Below are 18,209 nucleotides of genomic sequence, written 5' to 3' on the forward strand. Positions count from 1 at the left end.
GACCACTTTTTTCATCTAAAGAAGGCGTTTGTAATGCTGAGATTTTAAAAGTAATAAAAGAAAAACACATGTTGTTTTATACAGCACACTTTGATTGTTGTTTGGTTCTGTTCACATTTTGAATTTGACAGTTGCAGCGCCGGCCACATGAACGTTGCAAATTAATGTGCACAAAATAGCACAAATTCTGCAAACATCGATGCTAAACCGTGATTTCTTTACATCCACTGCATGTTTTACATTTTTCTGCAATATTTTAATAATTGTTTATCAAGAACAAAACCAAAAAAACCGTTACAAAACGCAAAAGCCCCCCACCGAACCGGTTCTTTCGTGTGGCCGCAGCTTCAGGTGTGTATGCGCCATTTTCGTACGTCGCTTGCACCTGCCACTCATCTTCTTGTATGTGTGTGTGTGTATATATCCAGTTTTATCTCGCCCATCATCTCGACGACAGTAACCTTCCATCTTTGCCATCGCCCAAACGTGGCCGCTCCGTTTAGCAAAGCAGTTTAATAAAAAAAAATCCGTGCAGCAAAATGTCCCTACAGGAGGTAAGGCGCTTTCCTATTTATCTTTCCGTTGCTTTTGCAAAGGGAAAACAATCACCACTGCCGGCGTTTGTGTTTTGCTCGTTCGCAAACACCGTCGATTGAGGTTATTCCCAAGCCGGATGCAAGGATGCCCTTTTGGGCAGGGGCAGGCTACTTTGTGACCAGTTGCTAACCGGCTTACTCCCCCCTTCCCTGCAGAACTTTGACAAGGCGGTCGAGAACGTGAAGAACCTGAATGCCACGCCCGCCGACGCCGATCTGCTGGAAATCTACGGCCTGTTCAAGCAGGCGACCGTCGGCGACTGCAACACGGAGAAGCCCGGCTTCCTCGACTTCAAGGGCAAATCGAAGTGGGAAGCGTGGAACGGCCGCAAGGGCATGTCGCAGGAGGACGCGAAGCAGGCGTACGTCGACAAGGTGCAGAAGCTGATCGACCAGCACGGTCTGAAGTAGAGCGCGAAAGAAGGGGACAATCCAACACCATGGTGCGAGGGAGGCAGCAGGAGGACAATTACGGACGCATTGCAATTATGGTACAAACCGTTTGACCACACACAGCTGCACGGGAAGGTGTTGGAGCGATGTCTGCTCCCGTTGTTTTCTTCCTTTCGTTTTTTTTTATGTTACGTTTCCCGCCATTCCACACCCGGACGCCCTCTCGGCACTCAAAGAGACCCTCTGACCGAGGGGACTGGCTGTGGCGGACACGCATGTGGAAAATAGTAGCCAAGCGGATTGAAAAAAGGAGGCAAAATTTCGATCTTTTTTGTGCAATTTAGTTAGTTAGTAACAAATGGTAGGCAAAAAAATCAAAGCGGTGGTGGCGGATAACACGAGAAGGGAACACTGTGAACTTTAGGAGATGCTTTCTTTTTTTTTACTATAATTAGTTTGTTAAATTGTTGTAGTAGTGAAAGCTTCGTGCTTTCGGCGTATCGCCTTGAATTTGTTTTTGAAACAAAGAAAAAGAAAGGGAAAAAGGATTCCTCAAAAACTACTCCATTGAAGAATCTCTTGCTGTGGCTACAAGCGGAAATTGGGAGTAGAAAAACAAAAACAAAAAAACCAAACGCACACACACATACATTTGGACGGTTAATTTTGAACTCTTCGATAAAACAAAGAAAAAATAAAACCGATGAACTAACATAAATAATACGTGCAACATGTGAATTTATGATTACTAGTTAAATTGGCTCGGTTGACTTATATGTTTGAGTAGATCCTATGTTAATATATACATATATCCCAATTACATGTTGGACCGGTCCTGTGATACAGTCGTCAACTCGTAGGACTTAACAACATGCCCGTCATGGGATCAAGCCCTAATTGGATCGTCCCCATATGTGTAGGACTTGACTATCCTGCTATTGGTAATCAAAAAATCACTGAAAGCCAAAGCCCCACTAAGTGGTACAGACAGGCAGGCAGGCCTTTGACCGACAACGATTGTGTTGTGCCAAAGAAGAAGAAGAAAATTACATGTGGGCGGTCCCTTGCTTACAGTCGTAACCTCGTACGACTTTAAAAATACAAACTCAAGCCTCATTTGAACCGTTAACCCATAGCAAGGATTGAGCAGAGAGACTGGGCCAAGATAAGATTCAAATATCTCAAGTTTTTCCACTTCCAAAATCTCAGACTCGTTTTAGCTGCTGTTTTCATGTTAATGCATTAGATATCCTATATTACAACATTTTCAAATCTTGTAACAATAGTCGAATTGTTTTTGATCAGTTGTTTGTATTACTTATAGTTTAATCTTTGCGTCAATTTCGCGAACAACATGTTGACAATCCTGATTCTACCTGTTTTTTTTTTCTTATGCTACAGGCTTCCATTGTACAGACTCTTTCTATACTAATTAGGTTCAAAGCACTGGATAGTCTGTCTTTGCTTCTTGGTGATATTCCGGATGGGAACCAGCTGATTACAAAAGATCCTGCTGGCCTGCATATCTGATTTTCCGCCATAGGATCATTCTTCCTAATACTTTTAACTTTGAAGCAACCCGTTCAAAGATCCTGGCAGTTGTTCACAACCCGATTCTTGCATCAATAGTTAGATCAGTTTTTTGTTTACCAAGTTTAACTCTAGCAATGCCATATCAAGCTTAAGGATTCTGGGCTTTATATATAGCCTCCTCCTTATCCATCCTTATCAGACGTGTTCAGTTGATGGCCAGTTATGACCGAAATTCTTCTTCTTGGTATTTGGGACAGCAACGCCACCAATGTTGTAGATTTAGGCCTGTCTTAGCCTCTAATATCCTTAGCTATCTGGTGTGCCCATAGTCAGTCACTTGGAGTGCGTGATCCAATCCATATCTATGGCCTATGTCCGTATTGTTGTTTAGGTTTACCACGGGACTCAACATTAGCCGACTGACCGAAATTAAGGTATTGAATCAATTGTTACATTTCAAGGCCAGTTAAATTAAAGTAATTGAATGTGATTACAGAGATTTCTCTAAGGTGAATCTTCAAGGGACCGTCATCTTAGAGAGATATTCACGTTGAGGATAACTAATGAAGGTATTGCTATGAAGTCGAGACGCAAAGGAAAAAGCATGGTTGCCTTTGACCAATTTTTTTGTGAACTATCACCTAAACATTCACTTGAGAGAATTTGAACTCTCAAATTTGCGTATGCAACTGATGTTGACTTTGGAGATGCCGTCTATAGAGCAACCATTCTCCAAAATTTGCTAAATTCCAAAGCACCGTTGCTAAATTTTCCCATGGTGCTACTGCTGAAGCGTGACGCTCCTGGGTGCGTTAGACTATTTATATACCAGATTTTGCATTTTTTTTCATCCGCAGTGCCCTTGCTGAGGCTCTAATCTTTAGCTACTTTATGAAAAGCCTTCTAATGCTCGCGACGCTTACGCTAGAGAACATTTTAAATTTGAAAATGATGCTGCAAGTACCATTTTCCGTTATCGCAAACTGCAACTTCAAGGATTGCCCATTCTTCTGCTCAAAACTGCTTCCAAACTCTCCTATACCCTCTGCAAGGTCGATAATAGTGAAATTGTATGCACCAATCGCACATTCTTCAACAATCTTGCCTTTAAAATAATTAATATCGGAGTTGGAAATTTAATAAACGAAACCGCTAGATTTTAAATAATAATAATAATAATAATATATTCAATTTATTATTCTGGTTCTTCTTCTTCTTCCTATTTGGCGCAACAACAACCTCGGTCGGTGTGCAGTGTGCCTCTGGCCTAAGCGACACGATGGGCTTGGCTATCTCAGTGACGTGTTGGTGGTGTGTACTCATGCAGCAGGACACAGTCGCAGTCACTGCGTATGGGTACGGAGCTTAAACCCTTGCTAATGTCGTGCCAAACTGATTTGCCAGCTGAGCCACGACGGGACTGGGTCTTGTTTTTAACTTGTTTTAATGGAATAAATAAACAGCACTCGGTGTGCCGTTCCGTAATCACTTTGCTCTCCTTTAAAGCACCTGACTATATGGTTCGCCCGAAGGACACCTGCTAGTGTCCTCGCTTACGAAGTTTCCGGCTGCTTGGTGTCCGTGTCCTGCCGCTGCCGGTGGTAGAACTCCTGCGTCAGCTCGCTCAGATTGCGCTCGAGCGTGGCGACCTCCTCGAAGCGCAGGGCGGCCCGCGCCTGCCGGATGTACCCCTTCACGATGTTGATCTGATCGATCAGCGGATCGGAGGTGCCGCCGGTCCCGTGCGCCTGCGTGCCGCTCCAGTTGTCCATCGTCGAGACGGCCGCCCCGTACCGCCCGTTCGTCATCTCGGCGGTCGAGGCGGTGCTCGAGCTGGACGAGCTGCCGTTCTGCCGGTCGGTGCCGGGCTCGGCACCACCGCCAGCCTGCAGCTCGAGCCGCTCGAACGCTTCGAGCGCGAGCTGCCGCTCCCGCTCCAGCCGTCGCTCCGTCTCCGTCCGCTTGCGGGCCTGGATGCGCTTGATCTCGTCCTCTACTGGCAGGGGCGGGATCGAAAGCATCCGCTCCTTGATGTACGCGATGCAGCCGAGCCGGATCGCCTTCTTGAGCGCCTCCTCCCGGCTGCCCGGCGCCGTCGGCAGCGTCTGCAGGCTCTTGCTCACGCCGTCCAGCTTCTCCGCCGACCGGCCAATCCGTTCCCGCAGCGCCGACGCGTCTGACAGCCGGTAGATGACGTCGCCCTCGTACAGGCTGTCCAGGATGCGCCGGTACATGCCGATGTGCGGCTCGATGTCGGTGCGCTCGCGCTCCAGCGCCTCGTAGTACTGGCGCAGCAGTGGCCGCTCTCGCCGCCAGTCCTGCATCTCCATCCGCACCAGCAGCAGGCGCATGCAGTGCTCGCACACCCGGAAGTGGCTCGACTCGTTCGGCTGGTCCGGCTCGGCGGCGGGAGCGCCCCCGGCCGGGCTGGCCACGGTCGGGTTGACCAGCCGGCCCGCCTCCTCCAGCGTGAGGAAGCGCGAGCAGCCGTCGCACATGACCGAGCCGCACACGCGGCAGTGGTGCTGGCGGCGCGTCAGCCCGAAACCGCGCGCACAGGTCGGGCAGAGCTTCACCAGCTTGCCGTCGATCCACGGCACCTTGCTCTGCTCGTGCCGCTTCCTGCCGTCCGGGTCGGCCGGCAGCCCGTCCAGCAGCTTGTCCAGCCGGATGATCAGCTTGTTCGTTTCGGCCGCGTACCGCTCGAGCCGGGGGCTGCGCACCGCCCGGAAGTACGCCATGTGCTCGCAGGTGCAGCCGGCCGGCTGCTGCCCGCCCGGCTGCAGCAGCGGATTGTTGGCCGTGCCGGCGCTGCCCACCACCACGCCCGACTCGGCCCCGTACCGGGACGGCGGGGACGGTTCGCTACCCTCCGCTCCCTGCTGCTGCTGGCCCTGCTGGCCCGCCGGCTTCCGCTTACCGCCCTTCAGTATGCCCTGCCGGGCGAGGCTGAAGATTTCCTTCAGCGATTTCAGCAGATCCTGCTCCTCGGAGTGCTCGTGCTCGACGTGCACGGTGAGCCGCTCCGGCGTGCGCAGATCGCGCTTGCACACGGGGCACAGGAAGCCCTCGAGGATTTCGCTGTCCGTCGGCAGCAGGAAGGCACCGGACGTGGCGGACTCTTTGTCGTGCAGATCGAACGGGTTGTCCATGGTGTGGGGTTTGTTTTTTGTTTTTGTTTTTGGTGTTGATAAATTGCTTCTCGTTGTCGGACACACACACAGGTACGCACACGTACGCGTGTATTACTCACTGTGAAGGAGAGTTTGTTATTGCAAGGTGCTCACCCTGATGGCGACTTCGCTAACTTACCTCATTGCTTCTTGGTTCCTTGGTGCCATCGGAGCGGAGGAACGTGTCCAGCCAGCAATAACAGGAGCTCCTACAACAACAACAAAAAGTTCAATTAAATCAATCCACTAGCCCAGAGCAAAACAAGGCCGAAACGGACCGGTCCGCGTTCCGGCCCAAGAGGGGAACAATAGCTTTCCCTTCCCGCAAGTGTCACGCAATTATGGTACGCAACAGCAAGTTGGCTGATTGTAGAGTGTCCGCCCCAAAAAAAAAAACAAAACAAAAACGCAAAGAAAACGCACCGTGTGCCCAGGGCCGGACTGGAGACTGGCGCAAAAGGTTTGCAGATAAACTCCGCACTATCTTGCCCCCCTGCACAGTGGCCAAGGGTGCAGTCCCGGGAAGGGTGAAAAACGGGAGGAAGAACAAAAAACACACACACACACACTCGCTCAAAGGAGAGAGTGTTCCAACAACAAACCACACTCACTGGCTGCACGGTAGGGCTGGCCCGCCGTGCTGGATGCGGACTGAACGGTCGAGGCATGCCAGGAGAAGGAGAAAGAAGGAAGAAGGCAGCAGGAGCTGCAGGGAGCGAGGGTGTTTTTCTGACAGCGAGTTGTGATTGGCTGGGGGAAAGCGCTGAGACTGCAGTTGCATGACGTTCGGTCTTTGTTGATTGGTAGCTGCCGCGCGAATGCAACAGACGGCGCTAAAAGCAGTTTGAATTTTTGAATTATGCTTTCAACGGTCAGTGAACAAATTCTGAGAATGTTTTTTGAAAGCGGTTCTTAGCGCATCGGCCTTCCAGCTGATGCTAGCACTGGCTTTCACTTGTTTTCTCTTTTGGCCCATCCCTCAATCTTCCGGCTCCCCCTTTTCCCGTATTAGCCGGTGGTTTAATGGCGTAGCGCTTCCACCACTTTGCTCGGCGTCAGTGTGGTTAACGGTTTATAAGGGGCAGAGTCAGGAACGTAAATTTAATTATTTAGCTTAACAAACTGTGGTGGCTTGTATATACAGAGACATATTAAACTGCAAATAAAAAAAAAACAAAATAGCCTCAATACAAGAGGACGCAGATAAAACTATTTATTTACTGTAAAAAGAATCTTTATTATGTAACATGTTAAAACCAAAACATAAAAAGCCTATTAGGGAACGGGACTTTAAAACGAGTAAATAATTAACGATTTATTTATAAATAATTAGAATAAAGTTGACAATTATAACACAAAGCAGACATGGAATAGATGGTATAGATTGATTTTACAAAGAAAGCGATTTAGCATGCATAGGAAAAGGTTCATAGGGAGAGATGTCGATTAAAAATATTTTTATTTTATTTATTTTATTTATTTTTTTTATTTTTTTTTTAAATATTAAAAAAAAAATTTTTGTACGTCAGGTGTCCCTCAGGGTTGTGTGCTAAGTCCACTTCTGTTTTCTTTGTTCATCAATGATGTCTGTAATGTTTTACCTCCTGATGGTCATCTCCTTTATGCGGATGATATCAAAATCTTTTTACCTGTGTCCTCTTCTTCTGATTGTATGAGTCTCCAGCATTACCTTAATGCATTTGTTCATTGGTGTTCATCCAACTTACTTCGCTTGTGCCCTGATAAATGTTCTGTTATTTCTTTCTCTCACTCTCTTTCTCCTATTTTATTTAACTATAATCTCTCTAACTCGTCTCTCTTTCGTGTTATGTCCATCCGTGACCTTGGTATTATACTCGACAGTCGTCTTAACTTTAAACTGCAGCTTGATGAGGTTCTAATCGAACCCTTGGGTTTATTTTACGTTTTACCTCTATTTTTAGAGGTCAAAGCTTCTTAAGAAACCTTTATTGTGCTCTGGTAAGGCCTCTTCTTGAATATGCTAGTATCATCTGGAATCCTCCTACTATTGATGGCTGTTCGAGAATTGAAAGCATTCAGCGACTCTTTACCAGGGTTGCTTTTCGTCGTTTGTTCGGTGCTGCCTCACTACCTCCCTATGAAACGCGATTGCAGTTATTCAATCTTCACTCTTTAAGCTTCCGCCGCCAAGTGTCTCAGGCATGTTTTATTGGTGGCTTATTACTTTCTGATACTGATGCTCCTGATTTAGTCTCGTCCATCTCGTTGTATGTTCCCTCTCGTTCCCTTCGTCCTCGTGATCCTCTGTCAATTGAAACACGTCATACTCTTTATACTTTCAATGATCCTATTCTATCCTGTTTCAGGTTGTTTAACCACTTTTACTATCTCTTTGATTTCGACTCCTCTCTCAACTCTTTCCGTAACCGTATTTTTTCTTCTAATTCTCTTTAATTATTCTTCTAAGTTTCATTAAGTTTTGATAGTCTCTACGCTCTACCTATGTTTATGTTTTGTTTTTTTTTTCTTTAATTTTTTTTTTGCTAGGTCAAGACTAGTTTAGTTAGGCCTAGTTTTTCATGAATTATTTTGTTTATTTGTTAGGGTTTATTTAGTTTTAAGTCTGCTTTATTTAGCCTTGATGGCGGATATGGAATTAATAAATGAAATGAAATGAAATGAAATTAAAAATAGCCAATCTAGTAGTAGATTTACAAAAGAGAAGTTGTTACGACTAGTGTTGGGTTTCATCAATCTTTCGTTGAGATTCATTCATATGAATCTTCAGTGATGAGTGATTCGAATCCCAAAAGATCCATGAATCTTCAAGGATTCATGAATCTTCAAGGATTCATGAATCTCGAAAGATTCATTGATCCATTCAAATCCACATATCTCCAGCGGGTCATGAATACTTAGAGATGTATGATTTTCAAAATATTGAGTTTGCGCGATCCCACCTAACATGCCCGTCGTGGGCTCAAGCCTCGCATGAACCGTCTCCGCGTAGCAAAACAAACTATCCGGCTCCGAGGTACTTTCCAAGAAGTCTCAAAAGCCTGTATAGGCTGGTATGATCTCGTAGGTTGTTACGCCAAGAAGAAGATAAAGCTAGAGCTTTATGATGTTTTAGAGATGTATGAATCCCTTGAGATTCATGAATGTTTCGAGATTTGTGAATCATTCGAGATTAATGAATCTTTGTAGATTCATGAATCATTGAGATTTATCAATGTTACCAACCGAGATTCAGATTGATTGAATCATTTCAAAGATTCATTCAGATTCATGAATCTGATTCAGATTTACCCAACACTAATTACGACGGTGAACGGATCTGTGGGCCACGCGAAGGATGCGGCCTTGTAAGTCAAACCCGCTCGGGTAACAGCAATCTTTTCAACCCTTCAACACCAGTAATTAACCTTCCCGCTAGTCGCTCTCTCAAGTATTTTGAGGAGCCTATGTCGCACAAGGGGATGAAGAAGGAAGAGAGATTTCTTTCGTGTTTGGAATATGCAAAATTAAGAAAAGTGAGCTTTCTTAGTGTTGCAAAATCCGAGTGGTTTGTTTTTATTGGTTTGTTTGTTGGTTTTGAGTGAAGTTATAAACTAGTAACAAGTTATGAAATCTTGAAGCGGTATCAGAATCGGGCCCGGAATCAGAATCGATCTGGAAATCGCAATTTGCTCTGGTAACGAAATCAGGATTGACTCCAGAAGTGGAATTAGCTGTGGTATGAAAATCAGTTCTTCAATTTAAATAAGAAGTTTCTGAAGCGAAATCAGTCCGGTAATCTCCATGAATTTCCGGATCGTTTGCAAATAAATTTTTATTCTTTGCGGCTATCAATACGTAGCATCATCACTCAAACACCTGTTCTTATGGACATGCCAAAACCGACTCCAATTTCGAAGCCGATTTCGGAACTAATTCCGTACCCGATTCCTATTCCGGAACTGATTGCGGAACCAATTCCAGCGCCGATTTCGATCGATTCCGGAAACTGATTTCGGACCTACTATCCGGAATTGATTCCAAAAATCTTTGGAGCTGGACGGAATCGATTCCGATGAAGACTATATTTTTGCCATCACTAGTTCAGAATATAGGCTTGAAACGTGTGTCGATTCCTCCGGAGATGTTGAGATATCCCAAAATTGGCGACGCCCAACATTGTGCTACTTAGTTAGCATGTTGACAAAGCATGGTGACAAGCATGTGATTTGTGTGGAGAACACACTCTGGAGTCTTCGGTTCGCTTGCCTTTAGTGATTACAGCTCCTGCCAGTGTTATTCATTAGATAGGTTTCTCGTTTTAGCCGTTGTAGCCTTCCGGAGAATTCATGTTAACTTTGCTACCATCCCTCCGCTGTGATGCGAAGATGAGTTTTTAAAGGTGGTTTTGGATCAGTTGTTTTAAGATCAAATATCAGAAAAAATACAACTATGGACTTTTTCCTGGACTTGGAGCAGCCATTAAGAGAGTTGAAGTTTTAGCTTCAGTCAGTTATAGTGCGTCCAGCGTCCCCATCCTGGTATTAACTATTCTCCAACATTCCGGACAACATCACATTGCATGTTAGAAGTAGGTATTATTCCTGCAATTGTTGTAGTATAGAGTGACATCCATTTCCAATAAATCATACCCAGGTTGAGCGTCTGATCAAACAACACACACGGTGTTAATTAATTGGCTTGTTTGCTCTGCTGTCGCCACAACTTATTACTACCAAACAAACCCACTAGTGTGTGGTTATAAAAAGCGAAGGACACACTGGCCACCTCTGCAACGATTGCATTCCCACTTCACGATGGCTTACCGACTGCTGGTGAGCTGTCTGCTACTGCTACAGCTCGTACTAACGCAAGCCGACGGAGGCAGCTTTCTAGCACCGTCCGGCAGTAACTACTGTCCCATACCGCTGGAAGTGCTGGAGCAGGAGAACGGCACCGCCCCGGCCGACTGGAGTGCCAGCTGCACCCAACGCCGCACGGAGGATCACGCCAAGATCGAGCAAGCGGTCGCAGTAATCAAGGACCACTTGGAGAAGCAGGCGGCCGCCACCAAACCTATACGGGACGAGTTGCGCCAGTTTGGCGGCACACTGTTACCGCTGCTAAACTCCACCCAGGTCAAGACCGATGCCGCCGAGCTGGACGAGCTGCGCATGAGTGTGCTGGTCGCTGCGATTGAGGCGGGCCGCATACCAGAAGCGATGACGCAGTTCCTCATGCTGGCCGGCTGGAACCGATGGCCGCAAATCGTCGCCCAGATCTACCAGAACACGAGACGCGACCGACAGCACATTGCGAACCTGCTGGAGTTTATCCGCATTGTGCCGGCGCGCGACGACCGGGTCGCGTTCTACCACGAGCTGAAGAAGCACATGGTCGCGAGCAAGGACTACGAGTCGTACCTCGGCGCCCTGTTTGCGGCCGATGCCTTCCATGTGGTGTACGAGGCGGACGGCAAGACGCCGCTGAACGAGAGCGACGTGAAGGCGCTCTACACCACGATGCTGGACGGTGCGGGGGCGTACTTCCAGCGTGCCCTGCTAACCGGCGCCAACCGGTACGATCTGTTCCTGCTCGACGAGCATCATCCGCAGCTGTTCGATCTGCTGTTCGACCGCATCGTGAACGTGTCCCAGGCGAATATGCGCAAGTTCAACTCGTGGCAGATGATGGGAGCGCTCTGCCGCGTGCACCGGCCAATGTCAAAGGTGCTGCTGTTCCGCAAGACCGCCAACCTGCTACTGGACCACTTCAAGTGGGAGAAGGAGAACGAGTACTACGCGCCGATGCTGGCCGGCTACTTCGAGGTGTGCCTGCCGGAGATCCGGAAGGATCCAGCCACCGCCGGTCTCGTCACGGAGGTGCAGAACATCTTCGGCCGCTACAAGAAGGGGATGAACTACAAGAGCATCTCGCATATCATTGGCAAGAATATCCACGCGTATGCTGGGTAGGATTGTGGGTTAAGAATAAAGTGACCGATGTGTATAATGCAGCCATTTCCATCAACGTGGAGTAGTTTATGTCAGGCGTTTGACGTTCTTTATTGACTTGGTCGAGGAAGCGCTAGGAGGGAGCCGTCGTAGGGACGACACAACAACACAAAGGATACAGTGCTAGCACATAACGATACATTCTGCACGCGCGCCTTCCAACCGACCGCCTGGAGGGTCTCGTGGAGCTCTGCTCCGGTACGTCATTCGATGACGTACGCACGTAACACCTCCGGGAAAGTCGCATAGGGAGTCGCGCATGCGGTATGGGATTATATAAAGAGCCTTAGACAACTAGTAAATGCAATATCGGCACATTAGAGGGTTCTCTCTCTCTCTCTCTCTCTCTCTCTCTCTCTCTCTCTCTCTCTCTCTCTTCTCTCTATCTATCTGTATCTTTTTCTCGTCCCTGTGGGAGGAAAGGAATGTTTTCTTTTCGTTTGCGTCGCGGTTTGCCGTCCTCCGCCTACTTCGCTCCCAGCATCAGCAGGTTCGGGTTCTCCAGGTACTGCTTCCACAGGTTGGAGAAGCTGGCCATCGTGACGCCGTCTATGATGCGATGGTCCGCCGTCCAGCTGACCACCATGATGTGGGCCGGCACAACCCGCCCGTCCGCATCGAACCGGGGCAGGACCCGCGTCTGCCCGAGCCCACCGATCGCGACCTGGGGCGTCATCACGACCGGGTGCGTGTACGTGCCGCCAATCTGCAGGAGTACGAGAGGGAGTGGAAAATCAACAAACCATTTCACACACACACACACACAGCAACGCCATCACACAGTACGTACAATGCCGATGTTAGACAGGGCGAACGTGCCGTTGGCAAAATCGTTCGGCGTGAGGGCCCCCTTGGCGCCCCGCTCCTGCAGCGCGTTCAGGTCCTGCGCTATCTGCAGGATCGACTTCTGCTCGACACTCTTCACGTTCGGCACCACCAGCCCCTGGGGCGTCTGCATCGCGACGCTAATGTTGTGGTAGCGCTTGTAGATGACGCTCTCGGACGGCTCGTCGAACGAGCTGTTCAGTATCGGGTGCTGGAGCAGCGCGTTCGAGGCCGCCTTCAGGAAGAACGGCATGTAGGTGAGCTTCACGCCCCGGGCGGCGGCCTCCTCCTTCAGCTCGGCGCGTACCGCCACCAGCCGCGTCACGTCCACCTCGTCACAGTACGCAAAGTGTGGTATTTTCTGTGGGGGAATAGGTTGATGTTAGGGAGATTAAGGTTTAAGGGTTTGTTACGTCCGTTACGTCGTTACGTCTGTTGGGTATCATCAATCTTTCGTCGTGAGACATTTGTCGAACTTGAACTGAATCTCTAAAGATTCATAAATCTCCAAGGTTTCATGAATCTCGAAAGATTCACCAAATCTTCAAACATTCATGAATCTAGAATGTCATTAATCCATTCAGATTCACAAGTCTCCAGAGATTAATGAATCTTTAGAGATACCCATCTCTTTCATTTTCAAAATATTGAATTGGCGCGATTCCAAACCTCGCATGGACCGTCTTTCCGAGGCAAAGCAAACTATCCGGCTGCATAGTAGTTGCCAAGATGCCTCGAAAGCCTGTATAGGCTGGCATGATCACGTAGGTTGTTACGCCAAGAAGAAGAATAATAAAAGGTTCATGCTCGATGATTTTTTGGAGATTTATGAATCCCTAAAGATTCATGAATCTTTCGAGACATATGAATCTTTGAGATTCATGAACCTCTCCAACCGAGATTCAGATTCATTGAATCATTCCAAAGGTTGATTCAGATTCATGAATCTGAATCAGATTTACCCAACGCTACGCAATGCGTCCATCCTTACCAGTGCGTCCGTCATCGAACGAACCATCGCCTTGGCGACTCCCTTCAGTGGAACGACCGTTTCGGCCTGCTTCAGATCGAGCGGGGCCGTCGGTTCCGCCTTCCGCTGCTCCTTGGCCACCAGTGACGGATGGGGCTTGACCGTACCCTTCGGTATCACCTCCAGGAACTCGAGCACGTCACCCTTGAGGACGCGTCCGTTCCGCCCGGTAGCCGGTACCTTCGACAGGTCCACCTTGTTCTCCATCGCTATCCGCCGGACGGCGGGCGTAGCAAGCACCTTGCCGGATGCTGCCGTCGCCGCCACCTGACCCGCCTGCTGGGCAGCCGCTTTCGTGTCCTCCTCGTCGGAGCTGCTGCTGTCGCTGCTGCTACTGCTACCACTGTCATCGCCTTCCTCGTCGACCACATCGAAATCCAGCAACGGTTTGCCGACCAGCGCCACCCCGTCGACGTCGTGGTGCAGCTTCACGATCTTCCCGTCGTACCGGCTGGTGATCGTGACCGACGCCTTGTCGCTCTGCACCTCGCACAGGTTGTCGAACTGCTCGACCACGTCGCCCACCTTCACGTACCACTCCTTCACCGTCACCTCCCGGATGCCCTCGCCAATGTCGGACAGGTGAAAGGAGACGACACGGTCCAGCGCCGCGGTCGTGTGCAGCGCGCGCCCAAACGCGTGCGGTGGCTGAAAGAACAGGCAACAAACAAACAGGCATACACTTTAATGTAATGCAACAAAATCACCCAATTTATGAATGGTACACACGCAAATGGATTAGCAACATGCATGATTGAGAATTGCGAGTCGGCGACCCGCTCGGGCGTGTGCACACATAATCTGGACGCTGGAATATTTTGATTGCTGATCCGATGTTTTGACTTGCCGCACCGTGCATAGAAACTGGCGATTGCACCCAGTTGCATGGTTGTGGACGGATTGCTTTTCCGCAACAATAAATGATTACCGAAGCATTAAACCTTTGCATGGCGTTGCATCGAATTGCACAGAAATCTTTAATTCAACGACTGTTTTTTTTAAATAGAAAGTAAAGAGCAAACAATTTCCAAATCATGCAAGATATCGTGCAAGCAAAAAACGTTTTACTCTATGATCAAGCAAGCAGAACAGTGAATATGGAATCCGGAGAGGCTCTAACGGAGGATCAATGTTCTTGGATTTTCCCTTATTGATCAGGCGATATTTGTTTTTTATTTGATTGCTGATATTGAGTTCTTGTTTGATATCTTGATAGTATTTAATCTCCATCGGTACATTGATAGATTCTTCCCAAGATCCAAGACTCCTTGATGATCAATCCTAAATGGTTCTTGATGTAGGATCCAATATCCAGACGATTTCGAGATTTCGTGACGATCTAAAGCGACAACTCTGCTGGCAAAGATCATCCAGAGTTGCTTCAATCAGAAGATTTAGGTCATCCGAAGCCTTACGTACTTCAAAGTTAGCTGCCTCAAACATTGGCAGCATCGTCGGCAACATATTGTACCTCTTCCTGATGGCGTTAAATGGGCAGCAAGACTTGCAAAATGGTCTTCAGTTTGACAAGTTACAAAATAAATAGGCAAACAAGCTTGATTTCTTCTTGCAATTCTCCTAAAAGCCATTTAGCGCATCACGGGTAGCTGTCGTGTTTAGCACACTATCAATTTCTGGCACAAGGCTCCCCGTGGGTTGTGGGTTTCAATTAGCAAAGGATTTTTGTCATCCCGTGTTCTTCCTGATTTCTTCGAGGTTTACCTCCCTCTCTCTATCTCTCTTTCTCTCTACCGCTCTGGAATCGCTAGAGCATAAAGGTCGCCTGCGACAGCTTTGACGTAAGGCGCCACGCAACGGCGCTCCTCTGTTTTGATGCCTGGCTTTCCGAGAAAGGGGATGAAACGCTGAGAGAAGGGGTCCACCAACCCGGTGCCGTTGAAAGTGAAATTCTCGGGCGGGGTTTGATCGTGCGGTTGTCCGGCTGGCACAGGTCGTGCCGGGCGATAGGGCAATCAAAAACATCTCTACTCTCTAGGGCTTCTTCGTTGTTGTTGTGGACACTCGCTGTACACGTAAACACACACTCACACACTCACGCACACACACACACAGTCACACACATACAGGTCTGCCGACAGGCTTATCGTACTGCGCATACGGGCGAGTGTTGATCGTGGGTTTGTCGACGTGCTGGAGAAAACATTACGTAATGCTCGGGGAGCAGGGGGCCACCGCCGCCGCCAAGAGTACCTCCTGGAGCATACTTACAGGCCGTCGGCAGGTTGAGCCACCGCAGGCTAGCAGATGGTGCCGGGCGATGGATGCACCGTAGCGCCGCAGGTTGAACAGGCCGGACATTGTGTCTGTGTTTTTGGGGGTTGTGACGAGCACTCTCAGCAATGCCACAGACAATTCCAACGCTTCGCTTCTAGACCACCGCGTTTGACTGGAGGAGCTACTGGAGCACTGCTGCAAACCGTGACCGTCGCGGACTGACTTCCGTGCTGCTTGTCCGCCCGTCGTGCCCTAGCCTCGGCGTCTCGCTTAATGTCGACTGCGCCCCGTGCGCGCGCGCTTGCCACCTTCACCTTCGCGAGCCGATGCGAGAGGTGCCCGAACGCGCTTAAACCGCAAACGCAACCGCGCTTTGCCGACACGAGATTCCCCCGACCGAAATGGTTAGGGTGTGTTGGTGCAGCAAAGTGGTCCCCGTCCCCGGTTTCTGTGGCAGGCCGGGGGTGCCTTTGTGTGCGTGCAATCTTGCCGGAACGCATCGCGTTTCTCGCCAGAGAGTGGGGCATTAAATGACTCGTTACCATGTGAAGTTTGCTACGTGTTATCTGGAAACATCGCCCCCCCCTCCCACCCTCTCCGATCGATTCCAGCTTTTGCTCTCGTGTCTGTGTGTGCGTTTCTGTGTGCGTAAGCGGCGAGAATCGTCAACAACCACGTGTTTTCGCAAAATACTTGCGGCACTGCGGCCTTGAATGTAATTGCGTAAATTATTACTTTTTTTAATGACAATTATAGATGGTGGAGAGATTGGAAAAGGTTGAAAAAGATGTTTGATACTACACAATTTTTGTTAATAGAAATAAATAGAAATAAAAACAATCAACATAACGAGCAAAACAAGCGGAAAAAATGCGTGTTGTTAAAGGTTCACGCCCTCTGGGGTGTTTTATCCAAAGCATTATCTCAGTGGGCTTTCATGACGACACGAAAGCTGGGTTCGAAAGCTTTGTGATATTACAGGGTGTCACGGGATGTAACTCCAGACGGTGGTGACACTTTTGCGATTCACCATGAGTCACAATGCTAGAACTGGTGGTGGGTAAAGTTGGCAAAAAATGGCGACTCAGATATGACTCCAAACATCCGGAGTCGTCCGGAAGCTGAGGAATTAAGTCTGCGTTAGAGTTAACATGAAAGACTCTTGAGTTTACTCTTCCAAAGGTTTGGTGTACCCGTGGTACAATTGTCAGCTCGTACGACATATAAGTCGTCGTGGGTTCAATCCTCATTTGGACCGTCTTACCGTTGTAAAAACTGACTATATCCGGCTGCGTTGTACTAATAAATAAGTCTCCAAAGCGCTTGTACTGACCGCGTAGGTCGTTGCGCCAAATAGAAGAAGAAAAATAAATAAGATCCATATTTCAATCATCAATTTATTGTTACTATTGGAAAACATTTCAGAAATTCATATTCGTGTTCTTATTCGTATTTGTTTATGTGTAGTCATCTGGTTAAATTCTGTAGGTTTATACCCGACAGAAGGGACTACAAGTTCAAGCAGCTTTTTGCAAAAGACTCTGACGTCTGAAATCTTAAAATCTTCGAGAAACATGTACTCTGGAGCATCATTTTACTCATAGCCATGCCGATGTTAGGCATAAGCTGTGTGACTACTACTTAGATCCTCAATAGTGGTGTCTATTACTTACATCACTATTTTATATCTCAGACTAGTTATTCTGATGATTGATCAAGTGGAATCATATCCATTCCTGATGAGCTGGAGTTCAGTCCATACAAGATTTGAACCCTGGATGGACAGTCTTTCAAGCTATGCATTTTACTGTTTCATCAGGAGGACTGACACCATGCAGGTCAAGCAAGACAAAAACATAGATAACATAAATAAACACATTAAAACTATATTTAAACATTTAAATGCATAAAACTAAAGCTCCCATAATCCAGTTTAAAAGCAACCTCTCCTGCGTACAGGTGACTCGAGAAAACAGGTGTGGACGGTTTTGTTTGTTCACACCCGTTATCGTGCCGATCGAGCTGAAATAGGTCACACCCGACAGCCGTACGATCGCTTCCTCTACCCATACGCTGCGTGGTTAAATAGCACTACAAACGTACTACAAATACACACACACACCGCTAGAAGCGTGCCGGAAATTGGAGGAATCTTATCATCATCATCATTTTTTCCCTCTAGGGCATCAGCACGCGAATAGCAGCAACGCAGTACGCTATGTTTGGGGCAAGGGTAGTCATCAAAAGGAGGATAAATTCAATGAATCATCCAAGAATATCCAAAAAATTAGAGCAATGCTTATGGTGAGCAATGCTTGTGAGCTTATTGCTTATGGTGAGCATCAGGAATTCGAAGCTTGTAGAGATAGGTTTTTTAAAGGAAATTTAGAATCCACACAAAGTTTGAAGTCTTGTCCATCGGGGTAGCCAT

At 47.9% G+C, this 18,209-nt stretch overlaps 4 protein-coding genes across 6 annotated transcripts; 2 read left to right on the forward strand and 2 right to left on the reverse strand.

Annotated features, from left to right (window-relative positions):
- Positions 1 to 382: 382 nt before the first annotated feature.
- On the forward strand, positions 383 to 1,710 carry LOC120955229 (acyl-CoA-binding protein). Its single transcript, XM_040375913.2, has 2 exons — positions 383 to 554; positions 753 to 1,710. The coding sequence occupies exons 1-2, from the start codon at positions 540 to 542 to the stop codon at positions 1,005 to 1,007; spliced, it is 270 nt and encodes an 89-aa protein (XP_040231847.1). The 5' UTR covers positions 383 to 539; the 3' UTR covers positions 1,008 to 1,710.
- LOC120955091 (rabenosyn-5) lies at positions 1,549 to 6,402 on the reverse strand. 3 transcript variants are annotated; one of them, XM_040375624.2, is made up of 3 exons: positions 6,307 to 6,402; positions 5,835 to 5,904; positions 1,549 to 5,774 (listed from the first exon to the last, which is right to left on the reverse strand). In XM_040375624.2, exon 3 carries the CDS (start codon positions 5,672 to 5,674, stop codon positions 4,076 to 4,078), a length of 1,599 nt encoding a protein of 532 aa, XP_040231558.1. In that variant the 5' UTR covers positions 5,675 to 5,774; positions 5,835 to 5,904; positions 6,307 to 6,402; the 3' UTR covers positions 1,549 to 4,075. The 3 variants fall into 3 exon arrangements, with proteins under 3 accessions (XP_040231558.1, XP_040231542.1, XP_049461512.1); XM_040375608.2 differs by having other exon boundaries at positions 6,119 to 6,399; XM_049605555.1 differs by lacking the exon at positions 6,307 to 6,402 and adding an exon at positions 5,974 to 6,112.
- Positions 6,403 to 9,757: 3,355 nt separating this feature from the next.
- Positions 9,758 to 11,704, forward strand: LOC120952757 (uncharacterized). Its single transcript, XM_049605564.1, has one exon. The coding sequence runs from the start codon at positions 10,492 to 10,494 to the stop codon at positions 11,647 to 11,649; it is 1,158 nt and encodes a 385-aa protein (XP_049461521.1). The 5' UTR covers positions 9,758 to 10,491; the 3' UTR covers positions 11,650 to 11,704.
- On the reverse strand, positions 11,682 to 16,152 carry LOC120952749 (lipoamide acyltransferase component of branched-chain alpha-keto acid dehydrogenase complex, mitochondrial). Its single transcript, XM_040372232.2, has 4 exons — positions 15,773 to 16,152; positions 13,505 to 14,191; positions 12,479 to 12,874; positions 11,682 to 12,394 (listed from the first exon to the last, which is right to left on the reverse strand). The coding sequence occupies exons 1-4, from the start codon at positions 15,860 to 15,862 to the stop codon at positions 12,155 to 12,157; spliced, it is 1,413 nt and encodes a 470-aa protein (XP_040228166.1). The 5' UTR covers positions 15,863 to 16,152; the 3' UTR covers positions 11,682 to 12,154.
- Positions 16,153 to 18,209: the final 2,057 nt, after the last annotated feature.

The sequence above is a fragment of the Anopheles coluzzii genome, chromosome X, assembly GCF_943734685.1.
Source record: "Anopheles coluzzii chromosome X, AcolN3, whole genome shotgun sequence".
Lineage (NCBI taxonomy): Eukaryota > Metazoa > Arthropoda > Insecta > Diptera > Culicidae > Anopheles > Anopheles coluzzii.